General features: G+C 51.5%; 9 protein-coding genes across 9 annotated transcripts; 4 read left to right on the top strand and 5 right to left on the bottom strand.

The window, feature by feature from the left end:
• Positions 1–846: 846 nt before the first annotated feature.
• On the bottom strand, positions 847–2,808 carry AA0111_g11316 (Laccase; the record flags this gene model as incomplete). The annotated part of the gene is made up of 2 exons (XM_028645167.1): positions 847–1,080; positions 1,192–2,808. The coding sequence occupies 2 exons, from the start codon at positions 2,806–2,808 to the stop codon at positions 847–849; spliced, it is 1,851 nt and encodes a 616-aa protein (XP_028501087.1).
• Positions 2,809–4,244: 1,436 nt separating this feature from the next.
• Positions 4,245–4,760, bottom strand: AA0111_g11315 (hypothetical protein; the record flags this gene model as incomplete). The annotated part of the gene is made up of 1 exon (XM_028645166.1): positions 4,245–4,760. The coding sequence occupies one exon, from the start codon at positions 4,758–4,760 to the stop codon at positions 4,245–4,247; it is 516 nt and encodes a 171-aa protein (XP_028501085.1).
• A 605-nt stretch (positions 4,761–5,365) lies between these two features.
• AA0111_g11314 (hypothetical protein) lies at positions 5,366–6,442 on the top strand (the record flags this gene model as incomplete). The annotated part of the gene is made up of 2 exons (XM_028645165.1): positions 5,366–5,490; positions 5,542–6,442. The coding sequence occupies 2 exons, from the start codon at positions 5,366–5,368 to the stop codon at positions 6,440–6,442; spliced, it is 1,026 nt and encodes a 341-aa protein (XP_028501086.1).
• A 1,028-nt stretch (positions 6,443–7,470) lies between these two features.
• AA0111_g11313 (hypothetical protein) lies at positions 7,471–9,660 on the top strand (the record flags this gene model as incomplete). The annotated part of the gene is made up of 5 exons (XM_028645164.1): positions 7,471–7,917; positions 7,973–8,177; positions 8,231–8,528; positions 8,584–8,815; positions 8,875–9,660. 5 exons carry the CDS (start codon positions 7,471–7,473, stop codon positions 9,658–9,660), a joined length of 1,968 nt encoding a protein of 655 aa, XP_028501083.1.
• Positions 9,661–10,300: 640 nt separating this feature from the next.
• On the bottom strand, positions 10,301–12,153 carry AA0111_g11312 (hypothetical protein; the record flags this gene model as incomplete). Its single annotated transcript, XM_028645163.1, has 2 exons — positions 10,301–11,937; positions 11,994–12,153. 2 exons carry the CDS (start codon positions 12,151–12,153, stop codon positions 10,301–10,303), a joined length of 1,797 nt encoding a protein of 598 aa, XP_028501084.1.
• A 730-nt stretch (positions 12,154–12,883) lies between these two features.
• AA0111_g11311 (hypothetical protein) lies at positions 12,884–13,654 on the bottom strand (the record flags this gene model as incomplete). Its single annotated transcript, XM_028645162.1, has 3 exons — positions 12,884–13,039; positions 13,093–13,461; positions 13,610–13,654. The coding sequence occupies 3 exons, from the start codon at positions 13,652–13,654 to the stop codon at positions 12,884–12,886; spliced, it is 570 nt and encodes a 189-aa protein (XP_028501081.1).
• Positions 13,655–13,880: 226 nt separating this feature from the next.
• AA0111_g11310 (Imidazole glycerol phosphate synthase) lies at positions 13,881–15,667 on the top strand (the record flags this gene model as incomplete). The annotated part of the gene is made up of 3 exons (XM_028645161.1): positions 13,881–14,003; positions 14,070–15,509; positions 15,578–15,667. The coding sequence occupies 3 exons, from the start codon at positions 13,881–13,883 to the stop codon at positions 15,665–15,667; spliced, it is 1,653 nt and encodes a 550-aa protein (XP_028501082.1).
• Positions 15,668–15,972: 305 nt separating this feature from the next.
• Positions 15,973–17,167, bottom strand: AA0111_g11309 (putative hexaprenyl pyrophosphate synthase; the record flags this gene model as incomplete). The annotated part of the gene is made up of 2 exons (XM_028645159.1): positions 15,973–16,134; positions 16,205–17,167. 2 exons carry the CDS (start codon positions 17,165–17,167, stop codon positions 15,973–15,975), a joined length of 1,125 nt encoding a protein of 374 aa, XP_028501118.1.
• A 484-nt stretch (positions 17,168–17,651) lies between these two features.
• AA0111_g11308 (hypothetical protein) lies at positions 17,652–18,470 on the top strand (the record flags this gene model as incomplete). The annotated part of the gene is made up of 1 exon (XM_028645158.1): positions 17,652–18,470. One exon carries the CDS (start codon positions 17,652–17,654, stop codon positions 18,468–18,470), a length of 819 nt encoding a protein of 272 aa, XP_028501117.1.
• Positions 18,471–18,591: the final 121 nt, after the last annotated feature.

Below are 18,591 nucleotides of genomic sequence, written 5' to 3'. Positions count from 1 at the left end.
AACCGTAACCTTGCGGCACGAGCTCAGGGTGCTCTGCACTTATCAGCTCCAAGAGCACCCTGTCGCTCAAGTCTCTTCTCCACATGCACAAGCGTGGTGGGGTACACGTCCACAGAACGCCCGTGTCTTGGAGTCCAATAACCCACATCACGACATGCTTGACAATATGCTCGTCTCGGACTCCGTATGCTAGAGTCGCGACATTCCATTCGTCAAGTAAAGCCGATGGAGTTCAGCCACTCCTTTTGACAGGCTGGATATATATCGAATGGCGCCGAGAAGCCACCATCGCCAAAGACTACTGTTCAAACAAATGACACTGGTCAGCATGCTCGACGCTGTGGTGGAGGTCGAGCTTCCCCGCTCGCTTCCTCGTACTGAGCTGGCCGGCAATTCCTGGATGCATGGTGATTGGTCAGTGCTGGATGTACTCCCGTGCCGTGCGTACCCCAGTTCTTAGGACAGGTCAGCAAGACCCAAGCCACCGTGCGATAGCCGGAATAAGAATGGTGGCTGGACATGGAGTAAGGATCGAACTGCAGTTTGCGAATGATTTGTTGCTGGAATATATACATTGAAGGTATGAGTAGTGTCAGAAGTATGTACATGCGGTTCCCAAATCAGAATACGAACTGAGCCACCGCAACAAGGTATGTATCAGAAAGAAGATGTAAACACAAAACCGGTTTGAAGGAGAGTTAGAAGAGAACGTGCGAACCAAGAAAGGCGAAACTTCTCCAAGCATACGACGCGAAAAGTTGAAACGGTTGCAACGCCCTTGTCGGTTGAATCCGACACTGCTGACCATCGATATCTTTTGCGAACGAGGGTGTACGAACGAAGAATCTAGTCCAATCTGAACGTTGAGCCGCCCTCAATGAGGGGAGGCCAGCGCTTCTTAAGACCAGAGTCGTCTTGGGGCCAGATGTCTGTCGTGCCAGCCTTGTAGCTAGCCCATTTGTTGCAGTTGCCGTACCACTCGGAGCCGGCAGCAGGTAGATTGATAGACTGCTTGCGCTCAAGGAACTGGACGCTGAGGCCCATGCCCACATGGAAGGCGATGTGGCAGTGCATCAGCCACTAGAGAAGAACAGTCAGCATTTGCCGAAAAAGCGCGACGGGTAGGAGGTTCGTTCATGATAAGATGCCTAAAAGTATTTTTCAAGGACTGAAACAGGGTACAATACTTACAGCACCTGGATTATCCGTTGGATACGCAAGAACAAGCCAACCGTTCTTCTTGAGCTGAGTGACATCGCGACGCGGAGGATTGGTGAAACGTAGCTGGCTGAAATGGGTGCTCACGTTGAACTGTCCATCGCCTGCACCGAGAACATAGCTGTCGTGGCCATGAAGATGAATAGGGTGAGCAAGAGGCGGTGCACCAACAGCTTGTTGTACCACCCAATATGACCAGGTAGAGGCGGAAGTCGATGGTACCTCCACGACGTTATATGATTGAGGGAAACTGTTGTTGGTTTCCGCGACATATTTGATGGTCGGTTTTCCGGGATCGATGATCATTGATGTGCCATTGATAGTCCAGAGTACTGTATTGCCGTTGGCTGCCACCGGACCGAAGGCAACAGGAAGGCTCTTGGCTTGGGCGGCAAAGGTTGTGCTGGGAACATTCTTTGCGATCTTCGGGCTAGTGACCGGATCCAAACATTCCGTGAAAGGGATAGCTGTGGAGTTTGAGGTAGGATCAGCGACAGTCTGGCCTTGGTACGTGAAGACCGCTCGTCCCTCGCGATTGTTCCGCGATTGACAAAGTCCATCTGCGACAGCACGGAACCAGTAGTTTCCAGCTGTTTGATTGGCAGTAATGATCACATCGTATCGTTGGCCGATACCAATTTGTAGGTGAGTAGTGTTGTAGGGATTGATGGGGACAAAGTCCGTTGCGATGACCTGGAAAGGATGACCATCAAGGTTTACAACCATGTTGGTATCAACCGCGGTATTGACAAGTCGAAGACGATAGCGTTTGCCTGCTTGAATCTTCACATTATTCCATACGCCTCCTCCTGCTGCATTCTTAGCTGTCCCGTTGATCAAGATGTTGTCACCGACTGGTGGGCCCAGTCCAGCTTGGCCATTCTGAAATGCGATGGAGGCTGCTTGGTACGCGGTCTGGTAATACCAGTCAGTGATTGGCATGACCCCGAGATCCTCGTCGTAATTCGCAGTAGCAGGGCCATTCACGATAACTGTTCCAACGACTCCGTCTCCATACTGATGTGAGAAATGGGAATGGTACCATGTCGTGCCGTACTCAGTCGCCTGGAACTCATAAGTCTTGACGTCGTTGGGTGCCAATGCACACTCGGTGATTCCATTGACACCGTCCTGGATGTTCTTATTGAGCATGCGAAAGCCGTGCCAGTGGATGGAAGTACCATTAGCCTGGAGGAGATTGCGGACAGTTACTCTGATCGTGTCGCCCCAATTGGCAACAATCGTGGGACCAGGGTACCTTCCATTGATCAACATGCAAACTCTGGATCCTGCGCCATCAGGATTGCAAGTCGTGTTCTCGATGCGTAGATTGTATGAGCGAACCACACCGGTATTAGGCCAGGACGTGTACATGTCCGTGGAAGACGTGAACCCCGGAGCCCAACAATGCCTGGTGGTAGCAGTGTTACCGACATTGACACATGAAGCTGGGGATTGACGTTCCTCAAGACTGTCTCGTATTGGCGTAAATGGGGCAAGTTCGGCGGGCTCAGCAGGGATCGCTGCTGCAATGGCGACTGGAGTAAAAAGCCCAAAGAGGGCAGCACCAAGGATGGAGAAGGACTTCATCCTTGCTGAATAAGCTGGAAATCAACGAATGTGGAGATATGACGACTGGAGCAAAGAGAAGATAGTATAATGCGTAGACGACTGCTCGATATGCTACCAGAGAATTACCAAGCAGCAAACTCGTACTTATATCTGCTCTTACAATCCGTGGCTTGCATCTTCAGCTCAGATGGCCATTCTGCCTTCGATAGGTTTTGGAGGCGCCATGGCGCAATACACCCAAGTTCCTCTCTGACTCTCTAACTACCAGGATGTTAGTATGGCTTAGGATAAGGCAAACGGAGATTTGATGCTCGGAGATCGTATTCATAGAAGTTTAACGCTTGAAAATGGATATGGGCAGAGGGCGATGAAGGTGCATGACCACCCAATCCTACACGAATACAGTCAGCACGGAGTGTGACCGCTCAATCCAGACCTCGGAGTCTCGCGTCTGACTCCAAGAAAGAACAGCTCAGGCGACCTCGTGGGCGGGAGTGTCCCTACGAATGGCGACTGCCTTGGCGAAGTCAGGTTTGAAGCTCGCGAGGTGGCTTACACGAGTTCCGCAGCCACTCCGCCCATCTCAAATTGGGTCGAAACCTATGCAGCCTCAAGTAGCGCGCAGTGTACTCGCCAGAGAGTCGGCTTACATGATTGAAAGGCGCACCCATCATGTCTCACGTGTGGCGGAGCCGCACAGATCGCGCAAAGATCGCGCGCACGACCAAGCTTGTCAGAAAGCAGATATCGGGTCAAGCCATACCATGTGAACTGATAGAGCTGTGGATAGGTACGTGATAAAGCCCATGTGCTTTGCTGGAGCAGTTGGAATACTGAATGTTTAGGCATCCAAGCTGATCGAGGTGCTTCAGCTGACGGTGAGATGGCAAGAATGAGAAGGCGAAGCTGCCTGATTACGAAAGAAAAGCAGTTCGCTTGACGCTATTATAAATCAACTGCAAGGGTGATACTTTGCATCTACGTGATCGATTCGACGGCCGCACGACGTGCTCGTTGGTCTTCTATGAGTGGAGGGACGCTGTGGAATAGAGGTGCCATCGATAACCGCAACCGCCCTGATACCGACGTTTGCAACAGATGTTCTGAGGGAGGTCTTCGTGTTCGTTGTGGAGTAGTATGCTTGACAATATTGTTTGGGCGTTCGGGCGTTGTGAAGCGTGCCAGGTTGCATTTTCAGATTGTGTTCTCGGCGTTTAGATATGGTAACAGTAGTAGCGCTTCAACAGTCTGACAAGAGCATGGAGTGGCTTCAGACATCCAAGCCAGCTATTGGAAGACTCGATTGAACCGGTGAAGCGAAGTCCGTAGAGCACGCCGACAGGCATCGTGACAGATTCGTAAGATTTGACGTCGAGCACTGTTCTCAATACAAGATGAGTAAAACACCTGGAGACTTTCTAGCCCTGGCATATCTCTCGTGTGACCTCGCGGAATTATCTTGTTTGATGGCCATCGTCTGGCTGGAAACCTGGCGCTGGCAACTCATACCCGTTTTCCGAAAAGCCGGGTGCAACTGTCGTGCCCACCAACGTCCAATGTCCAAGACTAGTAGCCCGCTGCCACTGTCCCTTATCTATGATGACCTGTGGAGTTTGATTTCTGAAAATATCGCTGCCTAAAGTCTGCTGTTGGGTTGCTGTCCCGTTATTCCACGACAGCTCCAGCCTCATGGGCGCGCCAGCATAGTAATGCCAAATTTCGACGGCATCGGTGACTCTGTGCCAATAGGATGGGCCAGCTTGACCCTCGAGAAGATAGTAGATGGCAGTTGAGTACGAGCGGTTGCCAGTACTTCCAGCGTCTTCAAACGTTTGTCGGTAATAACCCTTTTCAGGGTTTGGCTCCAGCCCAAGCTTGGCGATGACGTCTTGTGCGTCGACGTGTTCGTGATAAGATGCAGACACTCCAAGAAGCGACAACGCGAAGCAGGTTAACGCGAGCTTGTTCATGTTTGCAAACGTTTACGTTGGTCGTGTCGTAGTATTGGGTGGTTCGTGGGTGATACGCACAGCCTCTCTTGTGAAGGAAGTAAGCGCGTCCTGCCGCTCGCCTTGTCGCTTCCGGCTTACTAGGCACCACCGTCATTGACTCCCACTCTCTGTGATAGCCCACCACCATAGCTCCGCGACATTAGACATCCACAGCGAGGCAACGATGAAGCTGAAGAGGAAGCGTCTCTTCGCGCTAGGCTGGCACGCACTTCCGAAATACGACCGAGATCGATAAAGAGGACAATCCTCACACAGGCTCTTATCGCGCGCCCATGTTGTGCACCACGAGCTCCGCGTATCATTCGCTCCACCCATCACAATGCAAAATGGGGATCGATTGCCGTTTATCGCCGTAGCTTCTCTGTATGAAGATCCGATGGCGGAGCGCCTCGCTGTAGTGATCTAGCACGCTGAGCACATCATTCCTGTGGATCGTGGGAGCGGGTTGCATCTATCCTGTATCGACACACACCAGCATCTCACGATCATTGCTTGACTGGACGGTCTTCATTGCTCCCGCTTCCCATCTACGGTGAACTGTCTGATTAGAAAATCGCGACGCAATGTTCTTTCGATTTGCTCTGACATGTGGACTGGCGATTGTGTCGGCCTTTACACTAGTTGAGTCGGCAACAGAACCAGAAACCAAGAACCTGATTGTGGACGCCGATCTTTTCGAGGCGATTGAGTGAGTAATAGTAGCACGTGAAGCTCTGAAACGTAGCTAACGCCGCAATAGCGACACCGCCGCGTTACTCCTCGCATGTACATTGCCAAACACGAACCTCCTCGCCGTGAACGTGAACGTCAACTCGACATACACAGCTTTTGCTGCGTCCGCAATTGTAAATCATTATGGCTACAACACCGTACCGATCGGGCTGCCTAGGCCTTTTACAAACATAACCTCTCCCGAACCATTTGGAAACGAGTACGCGAGCAAAGTAGCCGCTGAGTTTTCCGGCGGTTCAGTGCCCTTCGGGCAGGTCAACAAGACCTGGGATCCAGTAGAGCTATATCGCAAGACGTTGGCGGAGGCGAAGAACAACAGTGTGACCATCGTGTCAATTGGCTTCATGGGATCGCTGTCTGGTCTCCTCAATACAACCGGCGATGCATATTCCTCTCTAGGCGGCTACGAGCTCGTAAAAGCAAAAGTGAAGGAGCTTGTGGTTATGGGCGGTGGATACTCACCAGAGCCATCTCTCGATGAAGAGTACAACTTTGCTATTCAGAATGCACCGCATGTTGTCAACACTTGGCCCGAATGTGTTCCCATGACATTCCTTGGTGCAGAAGTGGGCGTCGAGGTTTCGTCAGGCGCACGTTTCACCGTGTGTGGACCCCAGAATGATCCGGTAAAGTTAGCCTGGGAATGGTACGGGTCCTATAACAAATCGGAATACTCGTGGGACTTTTTGACCATGGTCTATGCAGGCGGGGGTCTAGACAGATGGTTCGAGTACGGCAACAACAACGGGTACAACTATCTATACCCGAATGGCACTAATGTCTGGGTGGAGGACGAACGACGGACTAGCCAGCATTATCTAAAGCTCAAGATTTCGAACGAGACCGTCGCCCAAGAGATGGATAATCTACTACTGCGCGGCGCGTGGGTACACGCTAAATTGGACTGAAGCCTCGCACTATGGAAAGAAGGGTTTCAATCAGCCCAACGGTCTCTTAAGCTTTCAGGTTCTTGCAGTGGTTTATGCGGCTGTTCCATGGCGATCTAGCATTATTGTCTCCAGGTGTGGGGTTCGTAGAATAGCGATGCAAGGCTTTCACAACGCGATCAATGATCTGCCGACTATCTAGGTACTCTTTCACCGGTACTTCTCTCTTGCTGCGACTCATCTATTGGTTACACGAAAAGCGCCGATAGACTCAGGTTGAGTCACCTACACATGTGCACGGTGCAATCCGTGGATCACTAAATGCGACGCGCTGACAGCCTTCAGTGGAGTTAAGGATGTTGCTTTCGTTGGACACTATTCGCAAAACGCTGACAGCCTCAAGGTCGAGATCGGAACCGCGTGCCGACTGTCGATAAGTCGGGATGCCCATTATGGTAAAGATGCACCCTGCCAAGTGCGGATTCCGCTTGACGCCAAGGTCTTCTCACGGCGTCGTAATGGTTCATCGCAACGGTGTTTCCTTGACAGTTTGCCGACGAAGTTCCAATTGGTCGGAGTACTCCACAGCCTTTAGGCGAGCAACGACGAGACTTCACGTGCTTTCTTGGTCGCCCCGAAGCCCTTGTTGCGCTCCATTGCCAAGTATAATTCTAGCTTCCGCCGAGAAGCCAATACCTGCCTGTGCCCACAATGACATAGTCCCAGAGATGTCTTGTTGGGTAAACACACAACTCCATGTCTTGGTACGGCCGCCCCGTGCCTGATCTCGATGTACAGTTACATGCGCCAAACGCGCAGGATGGTGTGGAGAATCCATGGGGATTGTCACCCCAGAGCAAAACCTGACCCGCTCTTTGATGGAGAGAAAAGTGGGTGTGAGCTGTGCCCCCGGGATCCTATATAACGAGACCCTCTTGGTTGGCAGGTGTATGATCGTGTGTCTCTCAACTCATCCACTTTGCGATCAGGTATCTCCACTTGATCCAGGAGTTCCAACCTAGATTCGATATCTGGTTCTAGCCATCACCATGTCTGGTCGCAAACCCGACATTGAGGCTACAGAGCCTGCCTTCTCATCATCAGGTAGCAGCAAGTCCGACCTTGGTACTACACAGCACCACGAACATACCGGACCTGGTCAGCACCGACAAGCTTCCGTTGCCGCAAAGCTTCGAAATCCATTGGCAGGTCTTAGCGAGGAACAGGTTATAGCCGATGTAGACGCGTGGTGTGTTGAAAAGGGCCTGCAAGCAGACCAGGACGCGTTTCGCAAGGGCGCGCTCATCGCTCGTGTAGGGCAAAGAGACGACGGTTTCGAATATGTCGATCAACTATCGACAGAAGAGAAAGATTTATTACGACATGAGATCAACCATCGATGGTCTCAGCCTAAAATGCTGTACTTCTTGGTTGTACTCTGTGCTGGCTCTGCCATCGTACAGGGTATGGACCAAACAGCCGTCAACGGCGCTCAGGTTCGTCGCGTTATTGCTTCCATGCCATAGTCTTATAGTACTAACGATTGAACAGGAATTCTACTTTGAGGAATTCAACATCGGAGAGGACCAAGTCTGGCTTCGAGGTCTGCTTAATGGAGCCCCGTATCTCTGCTCTTGTCTCATCGGTTGCTGGTCCAATGCGCCTCTTAATAAGTATTTCGGACGTCGTGGTACCATCTTCATCTCCTGTATCATTTCCTTCATCACCGGTATCTGGATGGCAGCTGCCGATAGCTGTGAGTAATGTTTTCCTAGCTACACCAGAACCCAAGATTGACCTTTGACCTAGGGCCAAATCTCCTCGTGGCGCGCTTCATGCTCGGTTTCGCGGTTGGCGCAAAGTCATCGACAACTCCCGTCTACGCAGCCGAATCTGCGCCCAAGACTATCCGTGGAGCCCTTACCATGATGTGGCAGATGTGGACGGCATTCGGAATCATGCTCGGTTTCATCGTTTCCGTTGCATTCCAGAATGTAACGATTATTGGCGGACCAACCTCTCCATGGAGGTGGATGTTGGCCTCCACCAGTATTCCTCCAATGATTGTCTGCGTCCAAGTATACTTTTGCCCAGAATCACCGCGCTGGTAAGTCACGAGCCTGTATTGAAACAGCTCGATTATGAGCTAACGAAAGTCGAAGGTACATGGAGAAGGGCAAGTTCGATAAAGCTTTCCAGGCACTTTGCCGACTGCGTAAGCACAAGATACAGGCTGCACGCGATATGTACTACGCGTACAAGCTTCTCGAGATTGAAACCGCCGAGCGAGAAGGCAGGAATGCTTTCAAAGAATTCTTCACTGTCCGTCGCAATCGTCGCGCCGCACAGAGTGCTTTCTTTGTTATGTTCATGCAACAGTTCTGCGGAGTCAACGTACGTACTATGCGCTGTCAGATTCGAGTCTGTTCAACCGTTGCTGACAGTATTGACAGGTTATCGCCTACTACAGTACCGCGATTTTCAAGGAAGCTGGCTTCACGACATCTGAGGCTTTGCTTACGTCGATGGGTACTGGCATAACGAATTTTCTTTTCGCGATTCCGGCAATCTATACGATTGACACCTTTGGACGAAGGAATCTACTGCTCACCACATTTCCTCTTATGGGTCTTTGTCTTCTCTGGTGCGGATTATCCTTCTACCTACCTGAGAACCCCGATAACACACCAAGTCAGCAACGTCTTGGTTCGATCGCCGCTGCTATCTACACATTCATGGCTGTCTACTCGCCTGGCGAAGGTCCAGTGCCCTTCACATACTCGGCCGAAGCATTCCCGCTTCACCTACGCGATGTTGGAATGTCTTTCGCCACTGCAACATGTTGGGGATTCAACTTCATACTTTCCCTTACCTGGCCCGCCCTCAGCGCTGCCTTCACACCGACTGGAGCATTCTGTTGGTATGCAGCTTGGAACTTCTTTGGTTTCGTCTACGCCTACTTCTTCCTGCCAGAGACCAAGGCTCTTACTCTGGAAGAACTGGATACTGTTTTCGACGTAGGCAACCGCCAGTTCTCGGCCTACTACACTAAGAAGTTGCCATGGTACTTGAAGAAACACATTCTACGTCAGGATGTTGCGCCAATGGAGCCGCTTTTCGAATTCCATGAGACAGGCTCCCGTGCTGACTACGTAAATGAACCTATTGTTGGTGGCGGTGGAGTTGGTGCAGTGGAAGACAAGAACATTATAGAGAAGGACGAGGTGACCAAGATGTGAACATCTTCTCGAGGCAAGCCTGTAAAGCCGGGATGCTACCCTCTTGAACATCTTCACGGCTTGATATAATGGTGTGGTCCGTCGATGTAATTTGATGAGTGATTCTCTCCTCATACTTAGCAAGTTCGTTATACCCTGATAGGTCATACTATCAATCGAAGAATGGAACATCCTTGATTGTTCTCCCTGTGCCAGCACCCTACTGCCGAGATTCTACACAATGTCGATTTTGTCATTCTACGAAGGCCAGAATGCTATGGATTCGAAGATTTCTAGGTGATATTAAAATCACAAATGACAAATTCTTTTACATACGACCATAGGACACTGAAAATTAGGCTTCCCGTCCGCTCAGCCATATACAAGCAGTGTACCGGCGGATTAGTAGTTAGGTGGGTGACCACTAGCGAATCCCCGCTGTTGTATGTTTTTGTTTTTGCTTGGGTATAGAGCGTACGAATCGATACCTATGCGTGGGGCTGACAGTCAAGTGGTTAAACACAGCAAAGACGTGTTAAGTCTTTACATTTAATGCATCAACATACTAGGTAAAGGTAAGCTGAATGAGAAAAGATGTGTTCATGACAATGCATGTACCACGTGAATCCGTGATAGAATGAACTTGGAGAAGCGATTAAACTCATGGCCCTCCAGTTTCTGCAATCTTCTTCTCCTGCAAAACCCTTCTATCTTGTTTCTGCACCGCAACGGTCTTGTTGGTGTATTTCCTCTTATCCACCGACGGAATGAAGAACGCGGCCACCACACCCAGCAACCCAAACGCCAGTGCTACCAGATACGACAAATGTGCGCCCTCAAGATACGCTTGCTTATTTCCCAAGCTCGCCGCAGCACGAATAGCAGGGGTGATACCAGGAATAGTCGCGTACCCAGCCGCAGTGTTCGCCTTCGCAGCGACAATCAATCTGGTGATGACATCCGCCGAGAGATCAAACGGAGCGAGATTAGCTCGAACGCGCTCAGGTAGAACATCCCCATACTTGTTATTCGTGACATTCCCGAAGATAGCAGTGGCCACCGCGCCAGCGAGGAGACGAGAAGTTCCTGCCAGACCTGCAGCAGTGCCGATATCTTCTTGGTACACGATACCGAAGCCTACCAGGACCATGCCGTTGAGAAGATTGACAGAGGTACATGTCGAAATGATGACTGTCAGAACGATTGACTTGGCAGGATTATCCATTGTGGAGGTGGACATGGCGCCTACACAGGCTGTTTGCAAAGCGACGGCGAACATGATGACCCAACGCTGATGACCGATAATCTTACTGAAAGCTACAATGATGCCGCCGATGATGGTTCCTAGAGGTAGGACCTCGGCGTACAGGCCTTTGGAGATTTCGTCGCTAGCGTAGATGAGCTGGGAAAGGCGAGGCCAAAGCGTTGCGTTGGAGTAGTATTGCATTCCGCCTATGGCCATGACGAGCATTGGAACAGTGAAGTGACGGAGGGCTCTAAACAGACGTGGGGGAAACAAGGGCGCGGCTTGGGTATAGTAGGCTTCATAGAATCCCAATCCAATCAATGTCACCAGTCCGATGATGATGGGTGCGAGAACCGTCGCAGAAACCCACGGAGCCTGGGATCCACCCCAGCTCACACCAACGATGAACAAGGTACAGCCAGCCAGGAACAGAAACAATCCCAACCAGTCAAACTCTCGCAAGACCTGTCCAGCCGACTTTCCATGTTCAGCCCTCTTCTCTTTCCATGACGGCGGATGGTAAAAGAAGACGAGTAGGGCAAGATTGATGGTCTGGAAACCTATCATGACGTAGTAGCAGATGCGCCAATTACCCGTCTGCTTGATAATGACCCAGCTGACTAGTGGCATGATTTGTGCTACGATCGAAGCAGCGTCGAATAACCCGATGGTAACATGTCGATATTTGCTCGGTACAATCTCTTGGACCGCACCAAATGCCATCTCCAGGAATCCGGATCCGCAGCCGAACAAAGCACCACCAGCGATCATTTGGTTGATGCTTTGTCCCGTTGCTGAAACAATGCTGCCAATGATGAGAATCACAGCTCCCGCAATAAAAAACCATCGTCGGCCGAATATATCGGAGAGTCTTCCACCAACGGTGACGAACATGGCGCCGCCGAGGTTCCATGATATCGTGATCCATGTATACCTGGGATCTGGACCAAGTTCGGCATTGATGTACGTAAGGATGGCTGGCGGGATGAGGAGAGTGAATAAATAAGCGTTGTAGCACATGGCCATTGATACAGCGGCCATCAATGTGCGAACTACACTGTGTTAGATATGGTGGGTGGAGAAGGCGGGTGTAAGTCAAGATACGCACAAGTCAAGCCTACATCTTCACCGGTGGTCTGTAAATGACGGACGATTTGCTCGTTGGCATCATTGCTGGAGAAACGGTCGTCTTGATCAGATGTGTTCGTGCTGTCGTCAAGCGCTTCGATGTATGCCGCCGAGGACTCGTTCTCCCCTTTTGCAGCCATGGTGAAGCAAGGTGAAGGAAGATCTGGACGGAACTATTCGAAAATCTCCAACACTGAGCTTGGAGGATCAGCGGCATCCTATATACCACCCTCACCATCCGTTACGTCCGTTGGTTGCTATGACCCGCTCGCTACCCCAGGATCAACCCCAAATCGCCCCACTCACGCATGGAGATAGCGACATGCCACTTGTGCACCAGTAAGCGATTTACATTCGGGTATGCTTTGGTCCTTTACTACAGAATAAGCGAGAGCACCGTCATTGCCGGTCACGGTAAAGAACAGCATGCTGTGTGGCGTAATCTGGAAGATCTCATTGGTTAGTGCTTCTCCAGTCGGAAAAAGATAGCCAATGCCTGTTTCCAGTCCACTCGAGGATGGCTATCGTTGTCCTGCTGTGCAACCATCGAAAAGAAATCGCGCGGGGAGTTTGATGGCTGCCATTGTTGTAGTGTAATCGATGTCACCGCGCGGTTTTCCCAGCATTTCATTTGTGGTGCGAGTGTTTCGCGGTTCATCAGCTTTGCGATGGAATGCTTGGAGCACGTCATCCGCCCTTGTAAAGTGAGTCGTGCATTAATCTGAGTTGATAGTATACGAGAAACCCGAAAGAACGAATTCAATAGCGAGAAAAAAATCAATTTGTGTCATGACCGGATATCGCGAGTATTTCGAAACGCCTTCAAATGCTGCATTTATTAACGCCACCCAATGAAAGAGATGTCAGAGCTTATAGCGCCTCGAGCTCGAAGTCGTCCAGCTTATCGCGGTACTTCATAATGTTGCGCTTGATCTTGGAGGAATCGACCCAGGTGACAAAATCTTCCATGTTCCTTGTGACAAGGTAGGCCGGGTCCGTGACGACATCCGTACCGACTCTGACATGCTGTGAATGTGTTAATGACCAAGTTCCTGATTGAGAGCCGACTGTGATCTTACTCCTTGCTCGACGAGTGTGACAGCAGACTGTACATGATCTGCCATGCGTAGCCTAGTCATGACAACCGGTAACCTCCTCCGTGCAAATGCCGACACCGTAAGCTTGTGTTCAACGTCTGAGAGTTTTCCACGGCCGCCACCACCGGTACCGAGCAGACCCATGGAGAACAACTTCTCCAAGATCAAGTCCTCCTGCTTGTGACGGAAGGGGTCGGACGGATCGAGAGCGGCTACGCGGTGGGCAAGTTGTCGCAGGGATCCGGCGAGCTGATTATATTTTCGGTAATCGTCGCGTCCTTGGATTGCGTAGCGACGCATGACGGCTGCTTCCCGGTGATCATTGTCGCTTTTGTACGTGTTGAAGTCGACCTAAAAAAACATGTCAGTATCATGGAACTAGTATCAAACATCCTTTCAGGCGTCTGATGCGCTCGACATGTCGCCATTGACAGTGAAGAGGATGGCGTATTCAGACGGCGATGCGCCACAGCAGCGGCGAGCAACAGGCGGTCCGTACCTTCTTCAAGAGCTTTTGCTCATGATGCTTTAGCTTTCGCACCATGTTGGCGTTGCGGGTATGGGGTTCCGGTACGTGATAGAGGTGGTGGTTGTTTCTTCGCGCATCTGTCGCGAGACGATGAAGCCAAAGAATTATTTGACAGGGGTCCGCGGGCACTAGCGGCTAGCGCTATGACTGCCCCTCCAATGACGGCGGGGTGCATCCAAATTTCCTGTGACTGTTCGAGTCCAACACTCTTACACTCATTCCTCTACTCACCTGTCCAGCCATGCCGACTGTTCACCTACTCGATTACGTCGCGGGCAACGTCCGCTCTCTCGTCAATGCCATCGAGAAGGTTGGCTACACCGTCGAATGGGTCAAGACGCCCGCCGACGTCCCATCCGCCGAGGTACTACAACCTTGCTACGAAGAAACGCGCATCAATTGACAAATGCTGATACAGCATCGCCCGTAGAAACTTATTATTCCTGGTGTCGGCCATTTCGGACACTGTCTCTCCCAGCTGGAGAAAGCTGGCTACGCCGACCCGATTCGCGAACACATCAAGTCAGGGAAACCGTTCATGGGAATATGTGTTGGCATACAGGCCTTGTTTGAGAGCTCAGAGGAAGATTCCCAGGTCAAAGGTCTAGGTGTTATTCCTGGGCGACTACGCAAGTTCAAAGACACAGACAAGAGCGTACCCCACATCGGATGGAACAGCGCAAACACATCGCGCACCGGCGGAGTCACGGATGACTCATTATACGGACTGCGACCGACTTCCAAGTACTACTATGTCCACACATACGCTGTGCCATACGAGGAGGGCAAGTTAGAGAAGGAAGGCTGGACCGTCGCAACCGCACGATACGGTGACGAGGAATTCGTTGGCGCGGTAGCCAAGGGGAACGTCTTCGCCACGCAGTTTCACCCTGAGAAAAGTGGTGCTGCCGGCCTACGCGTACTGAAGGCCTTCTTAGAAGGAAACATGTGGCAGAAACTCCCAGAGAAGCCATCAGCGGCTGAGACGAAAGAAGGACTGACACGACGCGTCATCGCGTGTCTTGACGTACGGACAAACGACCAGGGCGATCTCGTAGTGACAAAAGGTGACCAATACGATGTCCGCGAGAAGGAGGGAGCCGGGAATGCAGTGCGCAACCTGGGTAAACCTGTCGAAATGGCCAAGAAATACTACGAACAAGGCGCCGACGAAGTCACCTTCCTGAACATCACATCCTTCCGTAACTGCCCCGTAGCCGACACGCCTATGCTCGAGATCCTGCGCCGAACTAGTGAGACCGTCTTCGTTCCCCTGACAATAGGCGGAGGCATACGCGATACAGTAGACACAGACGGAACCAAGATCTCCGCCTTGGACATTGCAACTATGTACTTCAAGTCTGGCGCCGACAAAGTAAGCATAGGCTCTGATGCCGTGACCGCAGCCGAGGAATACTACGCGCGAGGTAGCAAGCTAGCAGGCACCACTGCCATAGAAGCCATCTCCTCTGCATACGGCAACCAAGCTGTCGTCATCAGCGTAGATCCGAAACGCGTATACGTCTCCTCACCAGACGCCACACCCCACCACACTATCAAGACCTCGACTCCTGGACCCAATGGCGAGGAGTACTGCTGGTACCAATGCACCATCAAGGGCGGACGCGAGGGCCGCGACTTTGACGTCCGACAACTCGTCACTGCAGTAGAAGCCATGGGCGCTGGAGAGATTCTGCTAAACTGCATAGACAAAGATGGAAGTAACAGTGGATTTGATACTGAGCTCATCAACGATGTCAAGAACGCGATCAAGATTCCGGTCATCGCAAGTAGTGGCGCGGGACACCCAGGCCATTTCGAAGACGTCTTTGCAAAGACAAAGACTGATGCTGCGTTGGGTGCTGGAATGGTGAGTACACTGAGAAAAAGAAAACAAAACAGCATAGGTGTAACCCAAGATACTGACGACTTTTCTAGTTCCACCGAGGCGAATACACAGTCAAGCAAGTCAAGGACCACCTCCAAGAAAAGGGACAAGTCGTGCGGCCGTTTGAGGATGACATCTAAACGCTTCCGACGACTGGGTCGTACTTGTCTAGTATTTCGTAAACATGTATATATACAGAAGTAGGGTTTCTCCGCCAGACATAGCATGGACCAGTGGACATGCAAGTACTCATCGTACTGCCGTATCGACACATGAACATGACTTCCTACATGTAGATCCCAAAAACCACGCTCCCCGTGTTGTAAGTGGTCGTGCCGTATACACCAAATGATATTCGTATAGGTTTTTCTGCAAAGATCTAAAGCGTTGAAATCAACTTTTGTGGCCTCATTCCCAATGTGTTATTTTTGCATCAAAGATTCGCTCATTTCCTCCTCTTCATGACCTTGGTGCACATTTCGATGAGACCGGTTTTCGCCTCGCTCTCGGGGAAGAAGGATATAGCGTCGATGGCTTTGTCGACGTAGTCTTGTGCTAGAGCGCGGGTTTGTTCTAACCCTGTGCTTTGGGAAACGATTTCGCGAGCCTGGGGTCACGTAAATGTCAGTCTGAACCTACTCTCTCCCAAAATCTCAATTACGACTCTTTTTACTCACCCGTTGAACATCGCCCTGCTGCGAAAACTTCCTTCCGACCAATTTGCCCAAACTCTGGTCATCCTTCCATGCAAACAACAACGGCGCTGTCGCAAGTCCGAGTTCCAAGTCTGCACCAGCCGGCTTACCCAACTCAGCCTCACTAACAGTGTAATCCAGCATATCGTCCACAAGTTGAAATGCCAGACCAAGGTTCTTGCCGTACAGATACGCCGCCTCGACGACCTCAGGGGACGAACCTCCCAGAATAGCGGCAGCGCGACAGCTCTTGGAAATGAGCGACGCAGATTTAAGGTATGTTTTTTGCAGATAGTAAGTGACTGTGTCTTCGGTCCACGAAGGGTTCTTCTCATCCCGCGCCGTGTTCTTGAGCTGCATGAATTCGCCCTCGACCAGGTTTGCGATGACGGTAGCCAAAAGTTCCGTAACCTCTGGATCGCGGAGTCGGGCCAGCGCAACGGACGCTCTTCCGAGCAAAAAGTCGCCTGCTAGAACGGCCATTTTGTTGCCAAACTCAATGTTGGCCGAGGGCGCGGAGCGGCGGGAGACGGAGTGGTCGATGACATCGTCGTGGAGGAGACTGGCTGTGTGGATGAGTTCGGTGATTTCTGCTAAGCGGCGTTGGGACGGGAGGATGTCGCTGTCTTCAGCGGTATACGCCGAGTCGTGTCGTATACTGCTAATGGGACTCTGATCTGGGTTCTCGTCTGCTAGGATCCGGGGATTGGTTATCGAAATATCGGCGCTCTGGGCCCCGATGCCCATGCCTCCTCTTGAACCCCGCGGCGTAAGTGCCGTGGCCCTGCTCATGAGCAATACCAACATGGGCCGTACATATTTCCCCTCACTTTGTGTGTAGTACTTGGCGACTGTGTCGAGGGTCGGGTGGCCCGAGCCGAGTAATTGTCGAATATTTCCAGTGAGAAACTTCATTTCGCGGGCAACGGTTTGGAAAGGGTCCATCTTGATAGGCGCATCTGGTGGCGGCGAAGACATGACATTTTGCGCTACGTTGACGGCGGCAGCCCACGAGGACTGGTTCCGCCGCCGTGAAGGGTGGTGGAGTGTCGGTGTCGTCGCATTATGGGTGTGTATTGAGCGGTTGGGACATGTGGAGCGGCGCGATAGAGAGAAGGAAGTTTGCTGTCGCGCGACAGAGGTCGCAAGCCGGGGTGTTCGGCTCGTCATCGAAGGGTCTAGCTCAAAATTATCTCGACAAAAAGAAAGAGACGGTACAATTGAGGGGCTGTACCAGCGTCTTTGGGGCGTGCAAAGAGGGTGGTGGTGGACATTCGCCCGCAGCTATCGGCTAGATTTGACCAAGTCAAAATATCCATGACGTTCGGAGCGCTAGCTTCCCTGGGTTCCGCATATCCCTGTCGCGTCTGCTCACCCGCGTGCCTGGTGACAAAGTGACAGCGTTTCTTACAACACACGATAATCCAAAATGGTCCTGCTTACTATGACTCCCGGCATCGTCCGGGCAGTCGCAAAAGCCAAACACCTATCCGCCGACGGATACGCAAAACTCCAGCACGCCGACTCGCCCGCGCTGGCAGAACCCAAAGTTGGGAATCCCATCTCCCACAGCCAATTGATCGACCTATCCAAGCTGCTCAAGAGCCATGTCTCCAAGGATGTTCAAGACACAGAAGACAACCAAGAAAACACACCCCTAACCCTCGCCGCCCTCCTCGCCAATACAACAATCTACATCCCGCCCCCTCCTCCCAAACCTACCCAGACACCCGAATACCTCGCCCTGATGGCCCGTCTTCGCGCTGAGCAAGAAGCCCTCTCTTATGAGCGCATGCTGCATCCCCCACCAACACGCGAGTCTTTCTCCCAGCGTTTCCCTCGTGCCCCAGAGCCCTTTTCACTTGGAGCAACGCAAACCACTAGTGAAGAAGACGACCTCTCCTACGAAGAAGTGCACCGCCAGATCATTTTGATCATAAACATCCTTATTTCGATAGTATGTGTGGCAGTCTTCATCTGGGTTGCAGCGCGACACTGGAGTGTGGGAAGTAGATTGGGACTGAGCATGGGAGGGTCGTTGGGTATTGCAGTTGCCGAAGTGGCTGTCTACAGTGGTTACGTGAGAAAGGTGCGCGAGGCAAAGAGGGTGGAGAAGAAGAAGCCCGAGATAAAGGAGATTGTCAAAACTTGGGTCTTGGGCGACCAAGACGGGAAAGAGGGTGACACAACGGCATGGAAGGAGAAAGATGGAGATGGGATTAGGTTTAGGAAGGGTAAACATCGTTGAAGATGGATCAGATTACGCCAGTCATGCTTGGAAAAATACCCATCATTACTGCTCCCAGACAACGCCCACAATGCAGTTGTGTCCACTTACGCCAACGCATAAATCACAAAGCTAGAAACGA

Source organism: Alternaria arborescens (genome assembly GCF_004154835.1).
Source record: "Alternaria arborescens strain FERA 675 chromosome Unknown contig_47, whole genome shotgun sequence".
NCBI lineage: Eukaryota > Fungi > Ascomycota > Dothideomycetes > Pleosporales > Pleosporaceae > Alternaria > Alternaria arborescens.
This window is presented reverse-complemented; position numbering and strand designations above follow the sequence as displayed.